Here is a 21,411-nt window from a genome sequence, read left to right on the forward strand (position 1 = left end):
CTGAGAGTATTTATCCTAGGTTTTAACCTATGCTACCAGGGAGAATCTAAAGACCTACACATCTTTAGCCACATGCAATGTATTTAAGCTACATCTCACATTTTGAAACGAGTACGATCACCTTCAGAAATACTACAACTGTCAGGTTTTGTGGAAATTGAAAAATAAAACTGTGTGTCTTTTTAGGTTAGTGTGCCCAGTACTAAAACTATGGGCCCGATTCACACAGACATTTGTGCACCTAAGTTTATTGTAAGCGTGCAGATTGCTTGAGTTAATTCGCATTAGACGTCCACAAATCATGTAATGTTACGCCAGTGTTTCAGGAAGCATGGCATTTTCGGTCAGAATGTGCAGTACACTTTTTTTTTTTCCAAGCATTGCATGCTGATGATTTTCCAGCTAGTACTCCAGGGAAGCTGTGGCTGTCACAGCTTTCCAGGAGTCCTTTGGAATTGCTGCAGGGAAGCTAAAGATAAAAAAGACAAGCCTTCTCTCTGCAAGGCAAACACCACTTTTTACTTTTGCGGCAGGGAGAGTAGATATCTCCATACAGGTAAACAGCTGGTCTCAATTTGCTGCTTCACAGACAGCCACTTAAATAGCAACATGAACAATGCTTATTACAGATGTTTAATCAGTAAGTTACCTACTTGTTGCAAAACTCACCTCACTGGTGTCCCTAAACCTTTAACCTATTTCTTACACATTTTTATTGCAATTCTAACAATGTTTAACAAACTTTAACTATTCACTACTCTTGAATGCGTGTGTATTTGTGTGCATGCTTTATCGCTCTGCTCCCAAGACCTCTTATCCATTTTTGCATACCCTAGGATAATTCAATCTCCTTCTCCCATTCTTCAATCATGATGTAGGAAAAATACTGGTTTTCCTTTAGCTAATACCTTGCTGGTCAAGCATTCTATTTCCAAGTGAACTGAACGGTTCACCTCTCTGCAATCAGCATGAATTTTAGGCCTACACTGCCCTTTCACCACATATTATTTTATATTGTTTTCTAACGATGTCTGATGTAGCGTAATTTCTTCTTATTCCATTTGAGAATTAAGAAACATTGTAATCTGCAGTATAGGTAGTAGGAAAGCCACATACATGCACATGTGCCTGGGCCTTTTGAAATATGTGGTGATTCCATCTTAGCTTATTAAACCACAGGTTCAAAACATACTTGCAAGACTACAAACGGTTTGTGTGAGCACCGGTTGTATATACATAGCCTGCTGTTAGGATTGCACCTTTGCTTTCTATTTGACGTTTTGTATTCTCATTTCTGTCCTAAAACTATTTATGATTGGGACAGTGCAATTTGTGTAACTTGCAAGCTTCATGTGGAATGGATTTACTGCTGTGTAGACAATGGTGATTAGTAGCCATAAGTGAAATTTGCACCTAGTATTGCAATGATTCAACTGCAATTAGAAAATATTATTTAATATACATATTTTTAGTTCGTTGTGAAATGTGTTCTAAGCAAGTATGCAAAATGTTTTAATATGTTTATTGTACTTTTTCTGTTTAGAAAATTGCCTTCATGGTTGCACTAGGCCTGGTAACAACAGAGCACTTGGAAGGTAAGATAAGCTTCATGTGGCCAACATACTATTCCCGGCTATGCCAAAGAGCTCTCTCAAATTTCCTTTATATTTAGATTGTTTTCACATTTGTAGAATGGAATTCACAATCCTATCCACACGTTTTGCAAGTTGTGTGTAATAAGCAGTGTTAAACAAAAAGGTGTAGCACTTATATCTATCTACATCTACCTGCAGTGTTTCCCTTTATTGCAGCATTAGCCATTTTGGCACCCCTTTTCACATTTATCATGTATACGTTCTTGTGTAATTGAAAGTACTTTAGAGGATTTTGTTATATGAAGTAAAACAGAATATTCTACCACTTACCCCGAAAGCCACAGTTAAGCACCTTTATGCTGGTTGTGTTGTAGGAAGACAATATCCTATATTGTAAATAAATCAGAAAAAAAGACAACTATGGCCGTGAAATACTCCTTTTCTTTGAGTGGTCAGTAGCTACAATTATTTTTGTCAGTACTCTGGTCTTAATGGTTGAAGACTCGCAGACAGGCCCACTAGAATTATCTGGTAAGCTTAGGACACAATTATGCAGTAGTAGGGATCAACTTTCGAGGCATGGATAGGGTATTTTTATGGTATATGACAGTAGGTAAGGTAATTCAGGGATCTGATTATTTTCCATTTACTTTTCCATTTTATCATCCTCGTATATCAGACCAGAGATGAAAAAGTGAAAAAAAGAAAGAAAAATCAAGGAGCATCTAATCCATCTATCCGTGTAGGTTCTTAAACGACGTAAGGACTGCTCCAATTTAGAAAGGAACTGAAAACACGCCTCTTTAAAGAACACCATGTTACCACACTGTCCGTTTAGGCTCACGGTACCCAGCTACCCATTCAGTCGTTCAGTGACTATATCTCAGCCTTTAACCCTGTGCAGCACTCAGCTGCCTTTCAGTTAGGTTTGTGTAAATACCACATACATAAAAACATATAATCAAGTCATCATATCCTTAAAGGAAAACAGATAAAAAATCAGCGTTCAAAGCATCATGATGCAAAATGAATCACTTTAAGCAGTGAAGCAAAACTTAAAAATTTCAAGAAAATGTAATTTTATATTAGGGAAGTTCGACATTGCCCCAAGATATTGTGTAGTCATTTAGATATGAACATGTATATTAATCTCATATTAATTTTTTTCTTCATATATTGTTGTTAATGGAGTCTCACTGTAGATAAAACACAATATGTAAATTCACTGTGAGCCATCATCTCTGATCTATGTGGCCCATGAACTGCAAAAGAATTAATAGATTTTTAGCTCTGAAGGGTGCGATTGACAGGTAAAGGGAGGCAGGTAAACATTTTGCTGAGTACCCTCTGCTACATTTGAATTTCCCAGACAATCTCTAGTGTAAATCTTCATGTGCCATCAATAAATGTTCCTTTTGCTGACATCTGCATTCTGTGTAGCTAATGTATGAGCTATAAGGTAGCTCCTAATAATAAGGTTCGTGCTGCGGAAACAAAATCACAAACTTCCAGGGGTCCCGCTTAAGTGTTTGATGAGGCGATGTAGCTTTCTGGTTGTTGTGGTGCATGACCCCTACGTATTAGGACGCAATGAACTCCAATCCGGTACAGCCCAAAAACTGGAACCCTCGCAAATATTCAAGTGCTTTCTTTGTTTCTCAGAGCCTATCTTAATCTTCTTCCTGAAGGGCTGCTCTTAGCACCTCTATTGTCAGATTACATCTTTCTTTTTGTTTGCCTCTATATTTCGGCACCTAACTTTCATTTTAAACTTTTCATTATAAGCATTTAAAACCCATTTCTCTTACTCTTCGGCTAGAGCTTCTCTAGTCCTCATTTGTGTTTCAATTTACCTTCTTTCTCTCTAACTGCAATTCTCTCTAGCGCCTTGATTACTGTTTTTATTTCTGTATCTCTGACTCTGTCATTCACCTTCTCCCTCTGTCTTTTTCTTTCTTTCTGTATAGGTTTTCCTCCCTTTCTATCAGTCTCCTTCTGTTTCCTCTTTAGCACTTCATCTCTCTTTCTCTCTTTATGTGTGTTTTTATGTTACTATGGGCCTGATTACAGCCTTGGTGGAGGGGATTACTCTGTCACAAATGTGATGGATATCCCGTCCGCTGTATTACAAGTTCCAAAAGGATATAACAAAACTTACAGTATGGCGGTGGAATATCTGTCACGTCCTACTTCAACTGCCATCCCACTCTCCTCCCTCCATACCAGCGCTGCAGGGATCCATATATATGTGAATTGATTATAAAACCCGTATCACAATGTAAAAGGTTTTGCCCACAACCTAGCTGCTGGGTGCTTCGGTGTGGCCCCAAGTTGCGCAACTCTGGTTTCCGTCCTGCTTCATGATCGTGGCTGGCTTTTTCAATCCTCCCTTGCCAAGTTTTCGAAGAAATAGCATACAGAGGCATAGAGTCACAAATTGTGAATGGGATCCAGTGAGATAACACTACAGCTAATTGTAGTTTTTTTTAGCAAAAATACCAAACCACCATTTTAATAGTATCACAAAGTAGTGGTTCTGTGGGAATGGCCTGGCGTAACTCTGTGCATTTCTACTGCACCAGGTACCTACTGAGGTCACTGTTTATTACCGTTACACAAAAATGATTTGAGTCATATTTGATGCTGCGTACCAGATTAGTGCAAAACAAAACTAGATATCTGCGTCTGTTCACACAATTTATTTGCTTCCGGGACCTCGGAGGTTATATAGAATAGGAGGTGCTTTCAATAACGTGTATTCACCATGCACCATTGTAGTTGGCTAATGTAATGGTAGAGGTACTGAAGAATTTACTATTATTTTTATTGACATGAAGAAATGGACATGTGGGCTTGGATGTATTTAAAATTTAGGGCCTGATTTAAGAGGCCCTAGCGCCACCTTAGCGCCGCCATAGCGTCATTTTTGTGATGCTAAAGTGGCTTTTTACACGCGCCATATTTACAAAGTGGCGCAATGCATACATTATGGAAGGGGGGGGGGGGGGCGTTCCCCGTAAGAGGGAGCTGTAAAAATGGGGCAAGGAAATCTAAGCGATTTCCTTGCCCTATTTTTTTGGGCACTTTTAACTCCCGCTCAGAGCAGGCGTTAAAAGGGGGCATGCCATTGAATACAATGGGCCCCTATGGACTCTGCAGGAGTAGCGCCTTAAATGTTGGCACTAATCCTGCAGAGTAAATCAGTAGCGTCAGGGATACTGATGCTATTGCCCCCTACCCTGCGCCATGGTGCGCCATAATTTAAATACGACACACACATGGTGCCAGTAGAGAGTGGTGGGGGGGGGGCAAAGGAAAGTGGCGCTGCACTGGGTGCAGCGCCACTTATCTTAAATCAGCCCCTTAGTATCTCGTATTTGATAGCCGTGTTTGCAGCGACCAATTTGGGTGTGCCCTGTGTGGGAAGATTAATGCAGTTTTAACCTGTTAAAAGCATGTGCCTAAACAGCAGGGTGTGTTTGTTCTGTGTTGTTTTTTTTGTTTTGTTATATCATACTGCAATATGTTTTATAATGTTTTGAGTTCAGTGCAATATATTTATATAGTATCTCAGCTTTTTCGGATGAATGTGCAGTTTTCTGTGTTCTGTTGAAGTTTATGATTGTTCTGGTTTCTATCGTTGTGATCTCAGTGATAGTTATGTGGTCAGTGTTTTGTCCAGTGCATTCTGTTGGATGTTCTGTGTTATTTCTAAGTAGATAATGCTATTGTGGGCAGAGCGATATACTTCTGTTTGGTATAGTACCAGAAAGGTAAAGCAACCCTAGATTTAAAATCACCACTTTTACTGTGTTTTTTTAGTTTGGTGGTCATCTACATGGTTGGTGGTGCTGTCACAGTGGCAAAGTTGTATTACAATATTGCACTTGTTTTAATATACACTTAAAATATTTTAAACTGTAATAATTAGTACTGGCAAAGTTGTTTCCAGTTTAATTATGTAGATATGAAATGCTATCCTAAGGATACTTGGGCATTGACACAAGATTTGATGTGTAATTCTTTGATCCTAGTATGGTTGAATGCTTGTTTTTATAACAGAACTGTGATAAAGAGTGTAATTACCTATACAAGCTTGCGTTTAAGTCACAGCCAGCCTATTACTTTTAGTACCATAACTTTGAGTGCTGCAGGTGATAGTACAGATCTGCAACTTGCTGATGGTTTAGAAATGTGTAATAAGCACAATGCCCAGAGGATCTCAATTTTCCTTGACTTTTATAATGAAAAAGATATTGTTTGTCTCCATGGTTACAGAAATCCAAAGTAAGCGGCAGGAAAGAAAGCGAAGAAGCACAGCAAACCCAGCCTACAGCGGACTTTTGGAACCTGAGGTACGTCACCATTGGAACAGTGTAGTGGTCGATAGCTGAAGGACAAGTATGATTTATGCTGAATGTTTGTGATGGGAGGAAGAGCAGTTGGGAGCTTTAGCTACAATAAAGATAAAGAGCTGTTATCAACAGATAAATAAAGAAAAGCTGCATAATGCACTCACAAATGGGATGGTGCAGAGGACAGATGACATACTCACCCCACTTAGGCAGCCCTGTCTGTCACTCCACTAGGGCCCTGATTACGAGTTGCATGGTACAGTTAGTGTGGTCAATCCTCTCTGTAAAAGTAGGTACCTTGCTGTAACATCCCATCAGTATGGTTCACTTGGCTTTGCCAATTCTTGTTTTCATTTTGTAGCTCCAAAATAAGAGACACTTCTGAAAACATGGACTGATAAGGACTCCTCATATGCAATATTGGTCATTGCTCGGCACCATTTATTATCCTAGTGGATATCAACATCTCAAAGAGATGACCCTGCCTGTGCCAGGTTTAGGAGCGTAATTCTAATATGGAATTCTGCTCTGTTCAGTCATGAGTGGGCCGCTGTCTCTCACCCAAAGTGGGAACAATGGGCTTCCCATTTTTACCAGCCCAAAAATCAGCCAGTAAAATTGCTTAGGGAGTAGGATGAACTGCACTGCAATGAAGACGCATTTTCCTTCCTACGCCAAACCCTCAGTCTTTGAATGGGGGAGCATATAATGCTCTGCCATGTCATGCTATAGTCTCCCCTGTTTCTCCACCATCCTCTATCATCATTCTTCCTGTGCAGCAGCCTCCCTGCTCACATTTACCACCTGCTCAAACAAGGTATGTACTCTGCAGGAGTAGCGCCAACATTTTGCCGAGTACATCAACAGCGTTAAAAAAAAGGACTGCTGTTGGTAATCTGCTACTGTCACACATTCCCAGAAATACATAAGCACATATTTCTGCATATCTTTGTAGTTTCTATACCAGTCTCAACCCCAGAAATGCTTTTATTACTACTTTTTTGACAGGAACAGATTTTCAGTTGAGTTAGAAATGTCAGTCTACCTTCATAAAGCTGGCAAACCCCTAAACATTCGAAGCTATACGTGTTTAGCAACATTTGTTGGTACATCCACCCAGAAATTCCACTCTAAATTCCCCCCTTACTGCTAGTTTTTCTTACATAGAAATCCACTACTTCACACACACACTTTTTCTCCATACAACAAAGTGATTCTGCAGTACATTACAAAGAGTGATTTTGATTGGCAACGCAGAACACGGTCGAACAACACAACCTAATCATGTTGGTAAGTTGTCTGACACATGAATGATGAAAATAGCATTTCCAGCCATTATGGAGCATGTGGCATACACAGTGAATATCAACATCAATAATATCAAAAGAAGCTTTTAATGTATGTATGTACAGAAAAGATACTGATTAGCACAAATGTTTTGTCTTGTTGATCCGCACTTTAATTTAATGTTAATATACATTTTTATCTTTCCTTGCGTTGTAGCGGAAACGACTTGCGTCGAGTTACCTGTATAGTCCCTTATTCTTTTCTGAAAAAGGTGAGTGTTGCATGCTTGCCCACAACCTTGGTGTGTTTATAGTATATGTTTCTCAGTGCATTTCAAGATACCTCTCCGCATGTCTTGTGTATACCCGCAGGATTGTCTTGTTTGGAGTTATATGGCATGTTTTCCTTTTGCAACATCGAGTGACTTGCTGGAAGTGATCTATTCGATTTGCTCTGAAGCACCTTTTATAAAACAGTGTCTTAAAAGTGAACCTGCATATTGCTACAAATTAATAGAAAGTTCTAAATTATTTGTCTGATTGAGTCTGGCATTAGCCAAGATCCTCTGATTTTACTAAAATGATAATATGTGTAGGAGCTTGCAGTCAGCTCTCTTCATCTATTGGTCCGTTATATTGTCATTCAAACTGTACTTCTGACCACCACAGCATGCAGCATGCGGCAATGGTTCCGCCCCACTTCAGCCACAGTTTACCTTTGAGTCACTGTGAGTGCTGATATTCTGCCCATTCACAAAGAGAACATCCACACGCAACGTAAATTTCCTTGAGTGCAAGGGGCTGCTAAGGCATTGTGCGCTTTTAGAGACCAAAACGACATTTTAGCATTTAGTCTTTTTTTTAAAATAGATCGATGAGGGACCAGCACCTTGACCTACCATAAAGATTTGCAAAAACCATTAAGAAACAAAACAAGCATTGAGAAAACTAAAAAGACGGTGGCCAACTCCATTCCTCTGTTTATTTTTGATTCATTCAGATGTTAAAATCTGCCAATCTTTTAGCACTGATTGCTTCAGTGCTACGTTTTATAGACTATCAAAGTCTGTCTGCTAACTGTCTTGGTTTCTATATTTTATATGAAAATGTTGCTTCCAAAATCATGAACTGTTCCCCTTGTAAAAGAGAAAGTGCACCTAATAAAAACACATAAGCATCAACGATTTCGTTAGTATGTGTTCAAAAGGCTGTAGAGTTTGCCTTTAAAAATGAGTTACTTGTTGGTACTTCTGAGTGACACTAGGAGCTCTGCTTACAGTTTGCTGGTCTTTCACGGAACATCTAGCAGATCATGTTCCTTAAAACAGCCATTACACAACATACTGTAAAATGTAAATATGCATTTTCTACAGCACTAACTGTTTGTTTGCACAACTTGAGCGATAACAATTTGCATTTCATTGCTTTGTTACTAAAAACGCATACCTGACAGCTGTCATTCACTATGCTTCTGTTGCCTACTAACATATTGTTTGCCCTTCTTTCATGTGCTAGCAAATGAGGATCTCTGTTGGAAGGTATGTTTGGCAAGCTTTGCATATTACTGCCTGTGAGATACAATACATGTTTGTTGTGGTTAAGTGAATTGTTTGAGTCTGTGATAGTTATAGCAATTTATGTATTTCACACACATCTGTGCCAGCATCAGTATCAGCACTGACGCTTATTCCCAATCAGTCTTACTCAAGTATTCATCATTTCAACACCGTAGAACTCTGACAGGCAGTATACAGGTAGGAAAACAAAAATCCCAAGTGGCTTGTTTACATTTGTAAGTTTTGTCAGTGTATGGTGGAGTACAATCCAAATTGCTGATCCAGTTGCTAGAAGTTATACACATTTAAAAAGCAAGGCCCTTTTTTTAAAGAGTTCAGACTAGCCCAATTTCATGCTTGCTGTTTTGTAGCTATGGAAAGCGCTGCCATTGTAAATGGGGTGGCAGATGCTCTTTGGGAGTGAGCATGGCTACCACTGGACAGGATCCCGCATCCCATCAATCAAATTTCAGCAGTGATGGGGGTGGTCTCTGTTGTCAAGAACCTCCAACTAATGGATGTACCTGTTTGTTATTACTCTCAGACAGGCAAGTGTGGCCTTGTTGCCAGGTGGCTGGGGCTGAATATCAATTCAGTTGTATAAGCACCTATTGTCCACATAGACCAGAATTTAGCTGGCCTAAAAGTGGTCTTCCTGAGTCCATCCATTATGTGGGGCAAGTCTGAGGAAAACCATCTTCCTCCTGATGGACAGGACACCCCATGATCCCGCTCTGCCTAGAGGGGATATTATTTCCAGTGTTCAGGTTTGTGAACAATTTGTGATTTGGAATTGCCATTATATTCTCAACTGCTTATAATGCCCAGTGAAATACGTTTTATCCAGTTTTCTTGCTTAGTGAACTTTTACCACTATACATAGCGTTTAATGGAACATCGCCTGAAGACATTCTTAAAAGCATAGTTGGCAGTATTAATGTCCATGACAGACATAGGACCAATGTTTAGAATAGCCTGATCCTGTCCATGGTATTCTGCAATGGAAACCAAAGTTGCCCAAGGCATACATTTCATACCTTTGGTCAGATTCACATTGCGGTTGTGACCAACATTGTTAAAACATCAAATCCTGTTCGTGAACTCCAGGGCCACTTCACACTTAAAATCTGGCAACAGATCTCATAACTGCTCTCTACACCTCACTGCTCTGGCACTTAGCCAAGGACACCATGATCCTATTCACTTCATGCCCAAAACGTCATTGAGCGTATCATAATTGACATGTAATTTGTGTGGCATCACTGAAAGATGGGTGGACGTTACTTGATTTTTTTATGCCCACTTATGTATCGAAGCAGAAGACACAGCATTAACGTCCCATCTTCTCTAATGAGGGCATGAATTAAAAAAGGCAGGCTTTATAAATTTCGCCTGCTTGTATATTTTCAATTTTGTGCTTGTTGGTAGCCATGCTTCGGTTGTCACTGTGCTGCGTCCGAGATGGCAAGTAGAGAACTGAAATAACCAATTACCTTAACAGTAAACCAAAACTGGCCGAATTGTGTATTCCATAATGCACAATTAGAGATACAGTTAGTTTTACCGTCCATCTAAAAGTGTAATTGCCATCCTCTTTAATTGAGACAAACCCATATTAAGGGGACTGCATATGTTAAGCTGCTTGGATAACTAGGTAGGAAATGTAGTCACTAACATGCAGCCTTTATTGATGGTTTAGGTGAAGAGATAAGGTGTGTGCAGTGGAATTGTTAGTGTGTCTCTAATGTGGAGTGGTGATCACTCCCTACAGTCCATTTACTCTGAAGGACTCCCGATATTTCTTCCCAATCGTCAATCTTAGCTTCGTTATGCTCAGTTTGTGTTGTGAACATATTGTTGTCAGTCTTTGTTTTTGCCTATATTGAAGTAAAACGTCAAGAGAGATTACTAGGTTCAGTCTCTGAGGATTGGGCCTGTGTGAGATAATATCAACGATAACTCAACTAACGCAATAATTATCCCTTTTCAGGAGGAAATCACTCATGACCGACATTGTTCAACATGTAAACGTGGAAGTAATTTGCAGCCATGTAGCATCTGCCCAAAAGCGTATCATTTAAACTGTGTGGATCCTCCACTCAAGTCTGCACCTAAGGGAGTATGGATGTGCCCCAAGTGCCAGCAGAAGGTATAGTGCCTTAGTTCTTCATTTACATAATGTAAAACACCAGTCAGTTTGTTTTAGAACTCAGTAGAGCAGCAAGCCTAAGCTGGCTTCACAGCCTTTGTGAATAGTACTGTCTGCAAGAGAAGCCAGTAGTTAAGCTGCTGTCTGAATTATCATGTACTAAATCATGCCTACAAAAGAAAAGTATGTGGTTTAGGAACATACCCCCTTGAACAAATGGAATTGGGGTATATGGGATTGGCAGAAATTGGGGGCTACTTTCTCTGTTCCCCAGAAATTAAAATCAGCTTTTTTCTGCAGCTAAAAACTTGTTTATTAATGCTAAGCACGCTAGCAGGCAAGACCAACGTATTTACCTAAATTAAAATACAGTCTTTGTATCGTTCTAGCAGTCGGTCCCATTTTCTAAATGAATAAACATCGTGTATAAAATTTAAGAGAAATAGAGCTAGAAATGATTAATGAAAATGTTTTTACATTATTCATGAAATTTAGAAGTCAGGATTGTTCATTAAAATGTTACCATTCTTATTTTGAGCTTTAGACCACTGTAGACCACTGTCAATGCTTATTTAAATATTACAAATGGTATTCAATTTAATATCCAGTGTTGCTTCCGCTTGGAAGATAAGACTCTTATTCCACTTCAATTCTGTGTCTCAGAGACTTATATTTACAAAAATTCCATTTAGTCAGTCTGTTGTCTCAGTACCCATCCAGGTAGCAGCAGCGCTCCCCACAAGAGGAAGACTCCGATATTTCCAGCCTCATAAAATGGCTGTGAGCAGCAAATTTATAAGAACACGCATTTCAGTTCAGTGAGGTTTTTCTCTGTGGAAGCAAGTTTTAATACACTTATCTGGGCCTTTTGGAAAAAGGGGACCAGCTACAGCTATAGAGAAAAATCCCCCTAACATTGTGCAGTAGTTGATTAGTTTCTGATTAACGTATACATATTTTTAAGAGAAGAACAACATCAGGTATGAGGCCCATTCTCGATTCAGAATCTTGAACAAAATCCTGGATGAGGAGACTATCTACATGATTATTCTAGCACTTATGCACCAGTCTTCACTTCATCCTGAATTTGTCACTAAGAACATTCACTACATGTCTAATGGGGCAAGCGTTTATATTGATACTTCAGCACATTGCTCATAATGCCAACACCAAAGAGAAAGTAGCTTTAGGCTTTGTTCAGGGAATGCCATATCTCATCAATGAACCATTGTTCGCACTGTATTTACCTTCTGTGTGTGATGTAGGAGTCCACAGCACCCAGCCTTTACTCATCAGAATATATTCTTGCAGTAAATGAAAACTGCAATGCTTCTGTGCTGGTATGCTTCACAAGGATCATTTTCAGGAGTCCTAGTACAAATAGTGTGAAGACATTTTGAGAAAATGCTATGATCAGTTTGTGATCTCAAACAAGGCAGAAGCAGCATTCTTACAGGGGTGAACGAAGAGCGAGAATTTTGTTAAAAATATTTGTAGCTCTTTTCGTTTCATAGTTGACTTCCACCCTATGTGAAACAGTTCAGTAGGTTTTCCATATCTAATCGCAATATCAGCTGTTGACCAGAATTGAATAGGAGAGCAGATGATCTTTGTGGCAGCTGTCATTGCTATTTGTCACATAGTAACCATCTGAAAATACTCTTGAGATCTGCAGGTACGTTCCTGCTAATACCTAAGGAGTGTCAGGGAAAAAAAGATAGGAGAGATGTTGTTTTCCACAGTCGCCAGTCATTGTAGAATTCCCTTTCAGAAAACCTCTTGATTATTCAGTTATTGCCCGTTACATATAGAATTATCGATGGGTAACGTTGAATTAAGGGGATGTTTTTCGCTGAGTGGACCTGAGTGACATCAAATAGACAACGAGAGCAAAGCTCGAGTTGTCTAATGTCACTGTGAACCCCGAGGTGTAAAACATCCCTGTAAGTGACCCATCTATAACTTTGTTATGTATGGCCCACAAAATCATCTGCCCCTGCTTTCAACTACTGCACAGGGACAGAGGATAATGGAAGAGATATATATAACATTCTCTTTCTCCCCTGACGCACATGTGAAAAATAAATATCGTACCTGTTATCCTTAGCCAAAACCCTCTACCTTCACTTCCTTCCTTCCCCCTCCTGCAGATGTGCTTTCTGCTTTCAGTCAACGCAGACTAGCAGAGCTGCTCTGACAAGCTCCCAGGGAGCCCGGCCACCTCGACTGGAAGGCCTTTATGTCACAGCAGTTGATAACAAGTTCTGTTATCAACTGTTGTGATGTCATAGCAAGGATCTATGACTTTCAGAAACTGAAATAAACTATAAAGGTGCTCTGAGAGCTATGCATAACAAAGACTTTAAAGCCACTTGTATTTGTATAAATGTTGGTGGTTTTGACTTTTGCCAGCATTTAGTCACTCTGGTTTTGAGTGTTTAGTGCTTTGTAAACTTGGACTGGATCTCTCTTATTGATTTTATTTACATGTACATTTATGAGTGATGGCCGTTTGAGTGAGCAGTTTACTTCCACATGTCACAGCAGTATTCACAACCGGCAAAAACAGGTTGAAGTATTTTTCATAGGAATGTATAGTGTACTTTATCACACCATTCCGAATGTGATAAGTATATCCTTATCCATTTCATATTGCAAAAAGTTCTGCAAATTACTATTTTTGATCCTTAGAGGTATTATAGAAGAAACTGTCTTGTTCTTTATTAGGCCCCAAGCTATAACAGATTGTGGGTGTTCATAATGTATATTGTTTTGTTTTTTGGTTATAGATGTTCAATAAAGATAATGAAGATGATGATGATGATGATGATGAACCATGGAGTGGAGCTATTTCTATATCTCACTCATATGTCACTCATAAAACAGGTACAGATTGAATGTTCCTACTTTCCTCTACATTGAGGCTTGTTTTTGCTAGGCAGTAATGTCACTTTACAACATTTGTTTTTATGTGATGGATTTTATAAGTATGCAGTGCTGAGGGAACCCACTCATAACCTATTTCCAGTATGTTGAGTTACCAGAAGAGGAAAAGGCTGTAACTCATCTGTGTAGTCTAACAAAGTGCTGAAAAATTCACGTGCCATGCACCACAGAGCATCACACTTTTAGCAAAACGGATTCAAGGAGTGATTTTTAAAAGTAACTTAGTTAGAGCTCTGGTCTGTAAGTTAGTAATCAGGAGTTTTAAGCCCCTTGCCGTATATGTTCTTGACGCATATTTTACCTCCTTGCCTGTAGGAAGCTCTAGACACATAACTGTATGAATGTATACACAGAGGGGACGATGCAGACCGGAGAAATCCAGACTTATGATTTTCTCAAGTCTGAAAAATGTGCTAAGTTGCTGCTGTTTGAACTTATTGAAATTCACAATGTGTTGTATGATTGTGACAAACCCCTCCCAACTATTCATACACCAAAGCCTATCATATGTCTGTGTAAGCCATAAATCCATGCAACACAAAATGGATACAAAAAATCCAAGACAAAGCAATAGCACTATTTATATCACACATGACATGATGTCTGCCACATAAAGGTTAAAGTTAGTGCCACCATCTGGGATCACACACATGCCTAGTATACATGCTACATCAACAGAAGATTTATTGTAGAAAAATATTTATCAGAAAAATGTCACACGTGGCAGAAGGTACGCCATTTTCCAACCTTTTTAGGTTTCACCTGCACAGCGCTTGTACTTTGCTTGTGAAATCTATGGTATTCAATTTAAATCTTAAAAGGGGCTTACACATTACCCTTGCTTTTCATTGGTTCCTGTGCTTGCCACTTCTCCGTTTCTATTGGCTGTAGCATATTTCCTGCATTTACCAACACTTGTTACTCATGTGTTTGCCCCTGGTACTATTTTCATTTGCTTTGGTGGAACTTCTTTTAAGCGTGTCCCCACCCCTGCTGTCACTATAAGAACTACATCCTTGCTTTGAAGCAACAGCCCTGCCCGGGTGCTGTGGGCTCAGCGCATTGTGCTGGTTTCAGTGGCGACCTCGTGATCACAGTTCTACCTGCTTTGTGGGAAGCCAACGCTCCCATTGCAACGGCACTCACCAGTCCCCAAGGGGCAACGCGCACTCACCAGTCCGCCTGAGGCCAAAGCTGAGACCCACACTAGTGCTAAAGCCCTATCAGAGGCCAGCACTTGTTCTTCAAGACAGATAGATTCGTGCAAAATGGGCTCATGAAATCAATAGTAATTGTAAAAGAAGATTTCTGTGGATTGTTGGCACCAACAGTGAATTTGTATGGGCACATCAGTGACCCTAGCTGGATTTTTTCCCTTTGTAAAATGACAAGAAATGAATAGATATACTTGCAGTATACAGTATAGGTATCTGAAATTTGTTGATAGTGCTTGAATAAAGAAAAAACTGCACGTAAGAGAAGGATGCTGTGTTATTTTGATCTTGCAATGCATATCATTATTATTGATAAAAGTTGAAGTGATTTAATCCACTAGAAATGTTGATATTTTAACACCAGAAATGTTGATATATTTACATCAAAGGAAATCTGAAAGCACTTTCGGCTTGCTAAAAAAAAAACAATTTTTTTTTTTTGCCAGTCAAACCATATTCATATAGAAAACTGCATAGTGCTTGTTAAGAGGACGACAGGCATTTTATTTCTTGCAGTGTTCCTGTGCTTTTCAGCATCTTATTATTTCTTCACCAGAATAGGGTGGGAAAGTTAAAACCAGCCCCAAATAGTGCGCTCATTACCCCAATCCATACCACGTCGCGGCTGGACGCTGTCAACGAGAATGGGTGGCCTGTGGCTGCACCTGTCCGTGTCCTCTGCACAGATCTTATCAGCTCCCATCGCTGCATCACATGAAGCAGTGGAGGACATCTACCGCTTCAGTTACGCATACAAGCTCCAAATTTGAGTCATGTCACCCGATCTTCACAACGACGCTAGATATATACTAAAATGAATGCGGCCCTCACAGTTGTTCTGCCACAGAAGACAATTCAATTAAAAGAAAACTTGTGTCTGGCACATCACCACTCAGACAACGAACAAAAGACGAGAGCTGCACAAAAGGCCTGATTGCAAGACTAAAACTGTTAAGCCATTACCTATAATAACATGAAACAAAAGCAACTGAATGCATTTGTTTCCAATTATCCAAATTAGAACACAAACACGGATCATGCTGCGAGAATACAGTGCATAAATCCCAGCCTTAGAAGAAAGTTCTCCATGTGGTAAAATGCTTTGTGCAGCAACCTAAGTGAATGTTGGAGGCAAAGGGTGGAATTATGTACTTGGAGTTTGACGTGAGTACCCATGACACAAGTTGGTAATATCACTTGGCGAAATGCTTGCTGTTGAGTTTATTGCCTCGTCTGCAGGTCTCAGGGTCAGGTTTCTGTCAAGGCTGACTAGTCCTTTATGCTTTAAATGCCGATAAGTAGAATGCGCTCTACACGGGAACAACTTTTATTAACAGTGCTGCGAAATGACAAAATTGGCAGCAACTGCCCTTTTTTAACGAGCCCACAATAGATATCTCTGTTCTGTAGATACGCTGGATACGAGCCACGCACTTGATGTCAAACAAGTGTGGTCCTAAATTTCAGTAGCCGAAAAAAAAGAATGCGCTTTCTCTTTGCAGAGTGTGTGTAGGTGTTTTTAAAGCTGTAATGTCAGTGCCTTTGGGTTTCAGAAACAGCCAGCCATTTCACGGTTGCATAAATGCACACAATGCAAGCTCCAGTTCTGCGAGGCTCTTTCTCACTTACTCCCCACATCACAACAAATAAGCCGAGTTTATAACATCTGTGTTCTTAAGCAATGAATTGCATTTGTAATACAAAATGTGCAGTAGAAGCAATGTCTGGATTTTCCTGCTTTATAGGTTATAATATGCAGCAGCTATAGTGCTTCCCTGGCTGTGGTGCCGCCTGTCCCGCCAACTACAGGCAAGAGCACATGCCAACTTGGCCTGGTCTAACCTTAGTACCGATTATGTACTCACTTCTATTAGAACAAAAACATTATTAGGCTGGCGGTAATATGACAGCATTCACACTAGTGGTGGTAGCTGGTACCAACTACCCCAGAGGCAGAGGCAACAACACTTACAAAAAGGGAGCGCTATACAGGGAACAGCAAATGTATTCTCCATTAAGAAACAGGAATGATTGGAGACAGTATGTTTAGGCTATACCCACTATTTCAGAACAGTACGTAAAACAACCCAGGCATGACACAGAAAGGATGTTGTGAGAAATCAGGGATTCCCCTGGGACCGAATGATGCGGCTCTAGTGCTAAAGCCACATCAGAGGCCAATGCCTGTTCTTCAAGTCAGTGCTCGTATCAATGCACGTCAGTCATGGCCCTTCCTCATGATAATGGGCGGAGCACTGTGCCTGACTTCCCAAAATGGCCACGACTTGCTCCACACAACACGGCAACATTGCAGGTTTTCAGTGGGCGATGGAAGTAGAGTTTTGGTAAGTGCACAAAACCCAGGTGCGCATTATAATAATGTTGCGCTATGAGGACCTAAAGTAAACCAGACCGTCGGACATAATAAACTTATTGCTCAAGGTAGAGGTACAGTAAGGAGCACAAACAAGAGCTGCACCCATTATAAAAACCAGCGCCAGCTGAACACACCAAACATTCCCCAACTAAAACCTACACATTCCATTGCATTACACGCACAGAACATACAGACATTCACCACGTATACATATTTCACGCCCCATGAAACACACAACCACAATGTCCATTCCTAACGCTAGCTTGGGCTGTGAAGAGATCAGAGCTGTACTCACTTTTCACAACCCTGTCTGAACCATCAGAGCAGACCCTTGTAAATTGTGCCCACGTTGGTTCTGCATGGGCATCGAGCTGCACTTGTACTTCAGTTAATCATTGGCTATTCAGCCACTTTGATAATTTGGGCGATTACTGTGCATTCGGCTCCGTTTTCCTCCGTATAATTTCAGCTCACTCCATCACCTTTATAGCTTATGTAATTATTTTGTGCTGACTTAGGCCAGCAGCATGTCTGCCACCCGGGTGGGACTGCCTCGTTGGCTAACTGTGTGCTTTTCCAGTATTGAATCTTTCATAGATTCACATGCTTTAATCTTCCTTATCATGTTGGGAGCCCCATAATATTTTAAAACAAGCAGTACCAAAACTACATTAACAGGCATAGAAAATCAATTGACACTGTTAACCAAATCACATTGTTCTAATAGACCCAAACTTCAATCAATCAGAGGCTGGATCCGTGACCACTTCATTCCTGCAGAGCCACCTTACCTCAGATTTCTAGCTGCACATAATGTGTGTGGGAGTTTCCCTGAGCTCTGCTCAGTTGCTAAAGTTAGTGAACCTTTGACCTCTCTTCTACTATTCAGGACCTGTTGGAGTCATATTTGAGGTACTGTGCTTTATTTTTACCATGTCTGAGGGATCTAAAAAGAGGCTTTTCAGGACATGTAGGTCCTGTAGAAAAGCAAGACTGTTTTCCTAAGACCCTCACAAGGAGTGCCTCTATTGCCTCCATCCTAACCATGTGCCCAAGGACTGTAAACACTGCAGAACTTTTTCTGCACAAACTCTTAAAGACAGGGAAGCCAGTTTGCTATTACGGCTGCAAAGAAAAAATCCAGATCTCATTCTGGATCTGAGGAGGAGGAAGGTCCCAGTCGCTCCTCTCAAGAGAACAAATGTAAAAATGAGGGCTCAACCTCATCTATGAAAGACCCTAAAAGTTTGAAAACTGGAGATAAGGACCTGTCCAAGAAAACTGAACAGAGGAAATCTCTCATATCATCTTCTTCTGTGTCTGTCCCTCAAAAACATCCTCGTCATCGATCGTGAGACCATTGACAGTCCAGTCGACGAGAAAAGCAGCATCAGTGAAGACTTTATCAACGGCTATTTCTTCTGAATAGAGGGTCACGTCGACCCCCAACGACTACAACCACTAGTGCTTCATCAATGGCAGCTCTGACCAGCACCACCACCTCATCGTTAAAGCAACGATGGCCACCCCATCAACGACCGCCTCTTCGACGACCACTCAGTCGACGACCGCCCTGTCGACGGCCACAGTTTCATCCGTTCCCTCAATGGCAGTCTTCAAATCACCGTCAACAAAATCAGTGTCAACAACAATAGCAATCACAAGGAAAATCTCATTGTCGATAGTGCTGTCAACGAGTCCGTCAACAAGAATAAAAAGACAAACTTTGCCTCTGAACAACTGAAACCAGCTTTGACATCTCCCACCAAGAAATCCCCACTGCTTCCTGTCCATCTGCTAGACTCTGAGGAATCAGAAGATGAGGGTATTTTTGAGCCTGCATACAGCCCTTCACAGCTGCGTGTGAAATATCAGGACTCTGAGGACAATGGTGACATTCATGACAAAAACACTTCCAGTTACTTGGAAGATGACTACTTTTTTACAATCTGCAAGCAGCCCATCTCACACAGACTCTTTACAAGAGCACTACCCTTACGATGAGCAGGAAGAGGAGGCGCAACACCCTGTTCAACAAGATACCATAGCAATGCCTATTTTTCTGATATCTGACTTGAGTCAGATGCTCAGTGATTCCCAGATTTGCATGCCTCAATCCCTCTCACTTCGGGAAGTATGGGCCCACCTGTTGTACTTCACTTACCTGCATCTCCTGTACCCGAAAAGACTAGAGGCCCCACTTTGCTGCTCAGTCCACGAATTCCAACTGACACTCATGCAAACCATGCACACAGCAGCATTTTATTACCTCACAGTCTCATTGGCTGAACAGGAGGGAACATATAACTAGGGAGAAAATGTATGGCATAGAAATGAGGATACCACACACCTCCCTTCTTTAAGGAAACAATATAAAATAACAATGAGGATAAGGAGGAACACTAAACCTCATAAGAAGAGGACAGATGAAGGAAGTACAAATTCATTCACACAGTACATGAAATAAATGGACCAAAAAAGAAAATCATAACGCAAGACCAGAAATAACAATCACATAGACTAATAGTCCTAAATGGAAATACTGAGGACAGAGGAGCAAATCACATGGGAGAACCACCCACACTGTCCCCCCCTCAGCAGAAAATAAAATATTAAGGTGCAAAATTAGTGCCATCCCAAACTAGAGACATAGACTCTATAATATAGCACAAGGGTGCAATATATATGTATGCCCCAACGGGTGTAATACACCAGCCCCATCAACCGACCACATATGTAGATACAATAAAGTGCTAAAATATATGACCCTGCGGGTGCAGCACATAAACCCCAAAGAAAAGGGTTGCATGCAAAGAAAATGCCCCCATTACCAGCAATAGTAAGTAGTAGAAATGTAAGTATTGTTTAGGTTGCAGCTATCGAGCCCATTTCAGAGCAACATCTGGGTGCAACTACTATGCCCCAACACACGCAACAGAAAATACGGTATGGGCAAAACACACATGCGCCATCCCCAGCAACAGTAAGCAACGTCTGGGTACATTTATTATGCCGCAAGACGTAACAATTAGTATGGTTTGGGTGCAACACAGGTGCCCATCACCAATAACAGTAAGTAATGTCTGGTGTGACCCAGTACAAGTAAAAGCAGGTATGTTTTGGGCACATTGCAAATACCCATCAACAGCAATGAGTGTAAGTACAGTTTGGGTTGCAGGATCACCCCATCACCAGAAACCATAAGATCAAGTAAAAGTAAGAAGCATATGGGCAATAAAACATAACCCCTACTATAAGTAACATTAGCAATATTGCAACACTCACACAGTGCACTGTCTAAGACACAAACAACGTACAGGGGTTTACTCCTTAGAGTACAGAGTTGCCAAGCAAAAGTGGTAAACTCAGACCTCAGATAAATGCAGTTATTGATGAAAAGAAGCATGAACGCCCCCAAACTGCAGGCTGTCAACTGTTAAAGACACCAGTGGTGCCTTTAGGGCATTTCAATTCCTTAAGGTTGCACTTGTACGAGTTCAGTTTTAGTATTAGGGCTCTTGTATAGTTTCAGGTAACCTTCAGTTTTAATCTCCTCTCCTCTCCTCATGTTCCAACAATATTGCTGTAGTTTTCACAGTGGGTCCTTCTTCTGCTCATCGCCATTGTGGTAAATGAGGATGCAGGGTAAACAGTAGTATTGGTGAAACAGGCTACGATTTATAGATTTATTCACAAGGTAGGAGTCTTAGGTCACAGGTAGAAGATATTATGAATTTAACAGAAAGACTCCACCGGGAGCAGCATCCTTGCTGTTCAGCCCATGTATTCCCATGACACTCACTCAAACCATGCACACAGCAGTATTCCATTACCTCACAGTCACACTGGCTGGGCAGCAGGGGACATATAGCTAGGTAGAAAATGCATGGCACAGAAATGAGGATACCACGCATTTTGCCTTCATCTCCTTCA

At 40.6% G+C, this 21,411-nt stretch overlaps 1 protein-coding gene across 4 annotated transcripts in view; it reads left to right on the forward strand.

The window, feature by feature from the left end:
- PHF21B (PHD finger protein 21B) overlaps nt 1-21,411 on the forward strand; it is a 281,511-nt gene that overhangs the window by 247,140 nt on the left and 12,960 nt on the right. For all 4 annotated transcript variants that reach the window (XM_069228266.1, XM_069228267.1, XM_069228268.1 and 1 more), the window contains 6 exons: nt 1,544-1,595; nt 5,874-5,950; nt 7,454-7,508; nt 8,752-8,774; nt 10,783-10,941; nt 13,731-13,827. In XM_069228266.1, the coding sequence (XP_069084367.1) occupies nt 1,544-1,595; nt 5,874-5,950; nt 7,454-7,508; nt 8,752-8,774; nt 10,783-10,941; nt 13,731-13,827 (463 nt within the window). The remainder of the gene's footprint in view (nt 1-1,543; nt 1,596-5,873; nt 5,951-7,453; nt 7,509-8,751; nt 8,775-10,782; nt 10,942-13,730; nt 13,828-21,411) is intronic.

The sequence above is a fragment of the Pleurodeles waltl genome, chromosome 4_1 (genome assembly GCF_031143425.1).
Source record: "Pleurodeles waltl isolate 20211129_DDA chromosome 4_1, aPleWal1.hap1.20221129, whole genome shotgun sequence".
NCBI lineage: Eukaryota > Metazoa > Chordata > Amphibia > Caudata > Salamandridae > Pleurodeles > Pleurodeles waltl.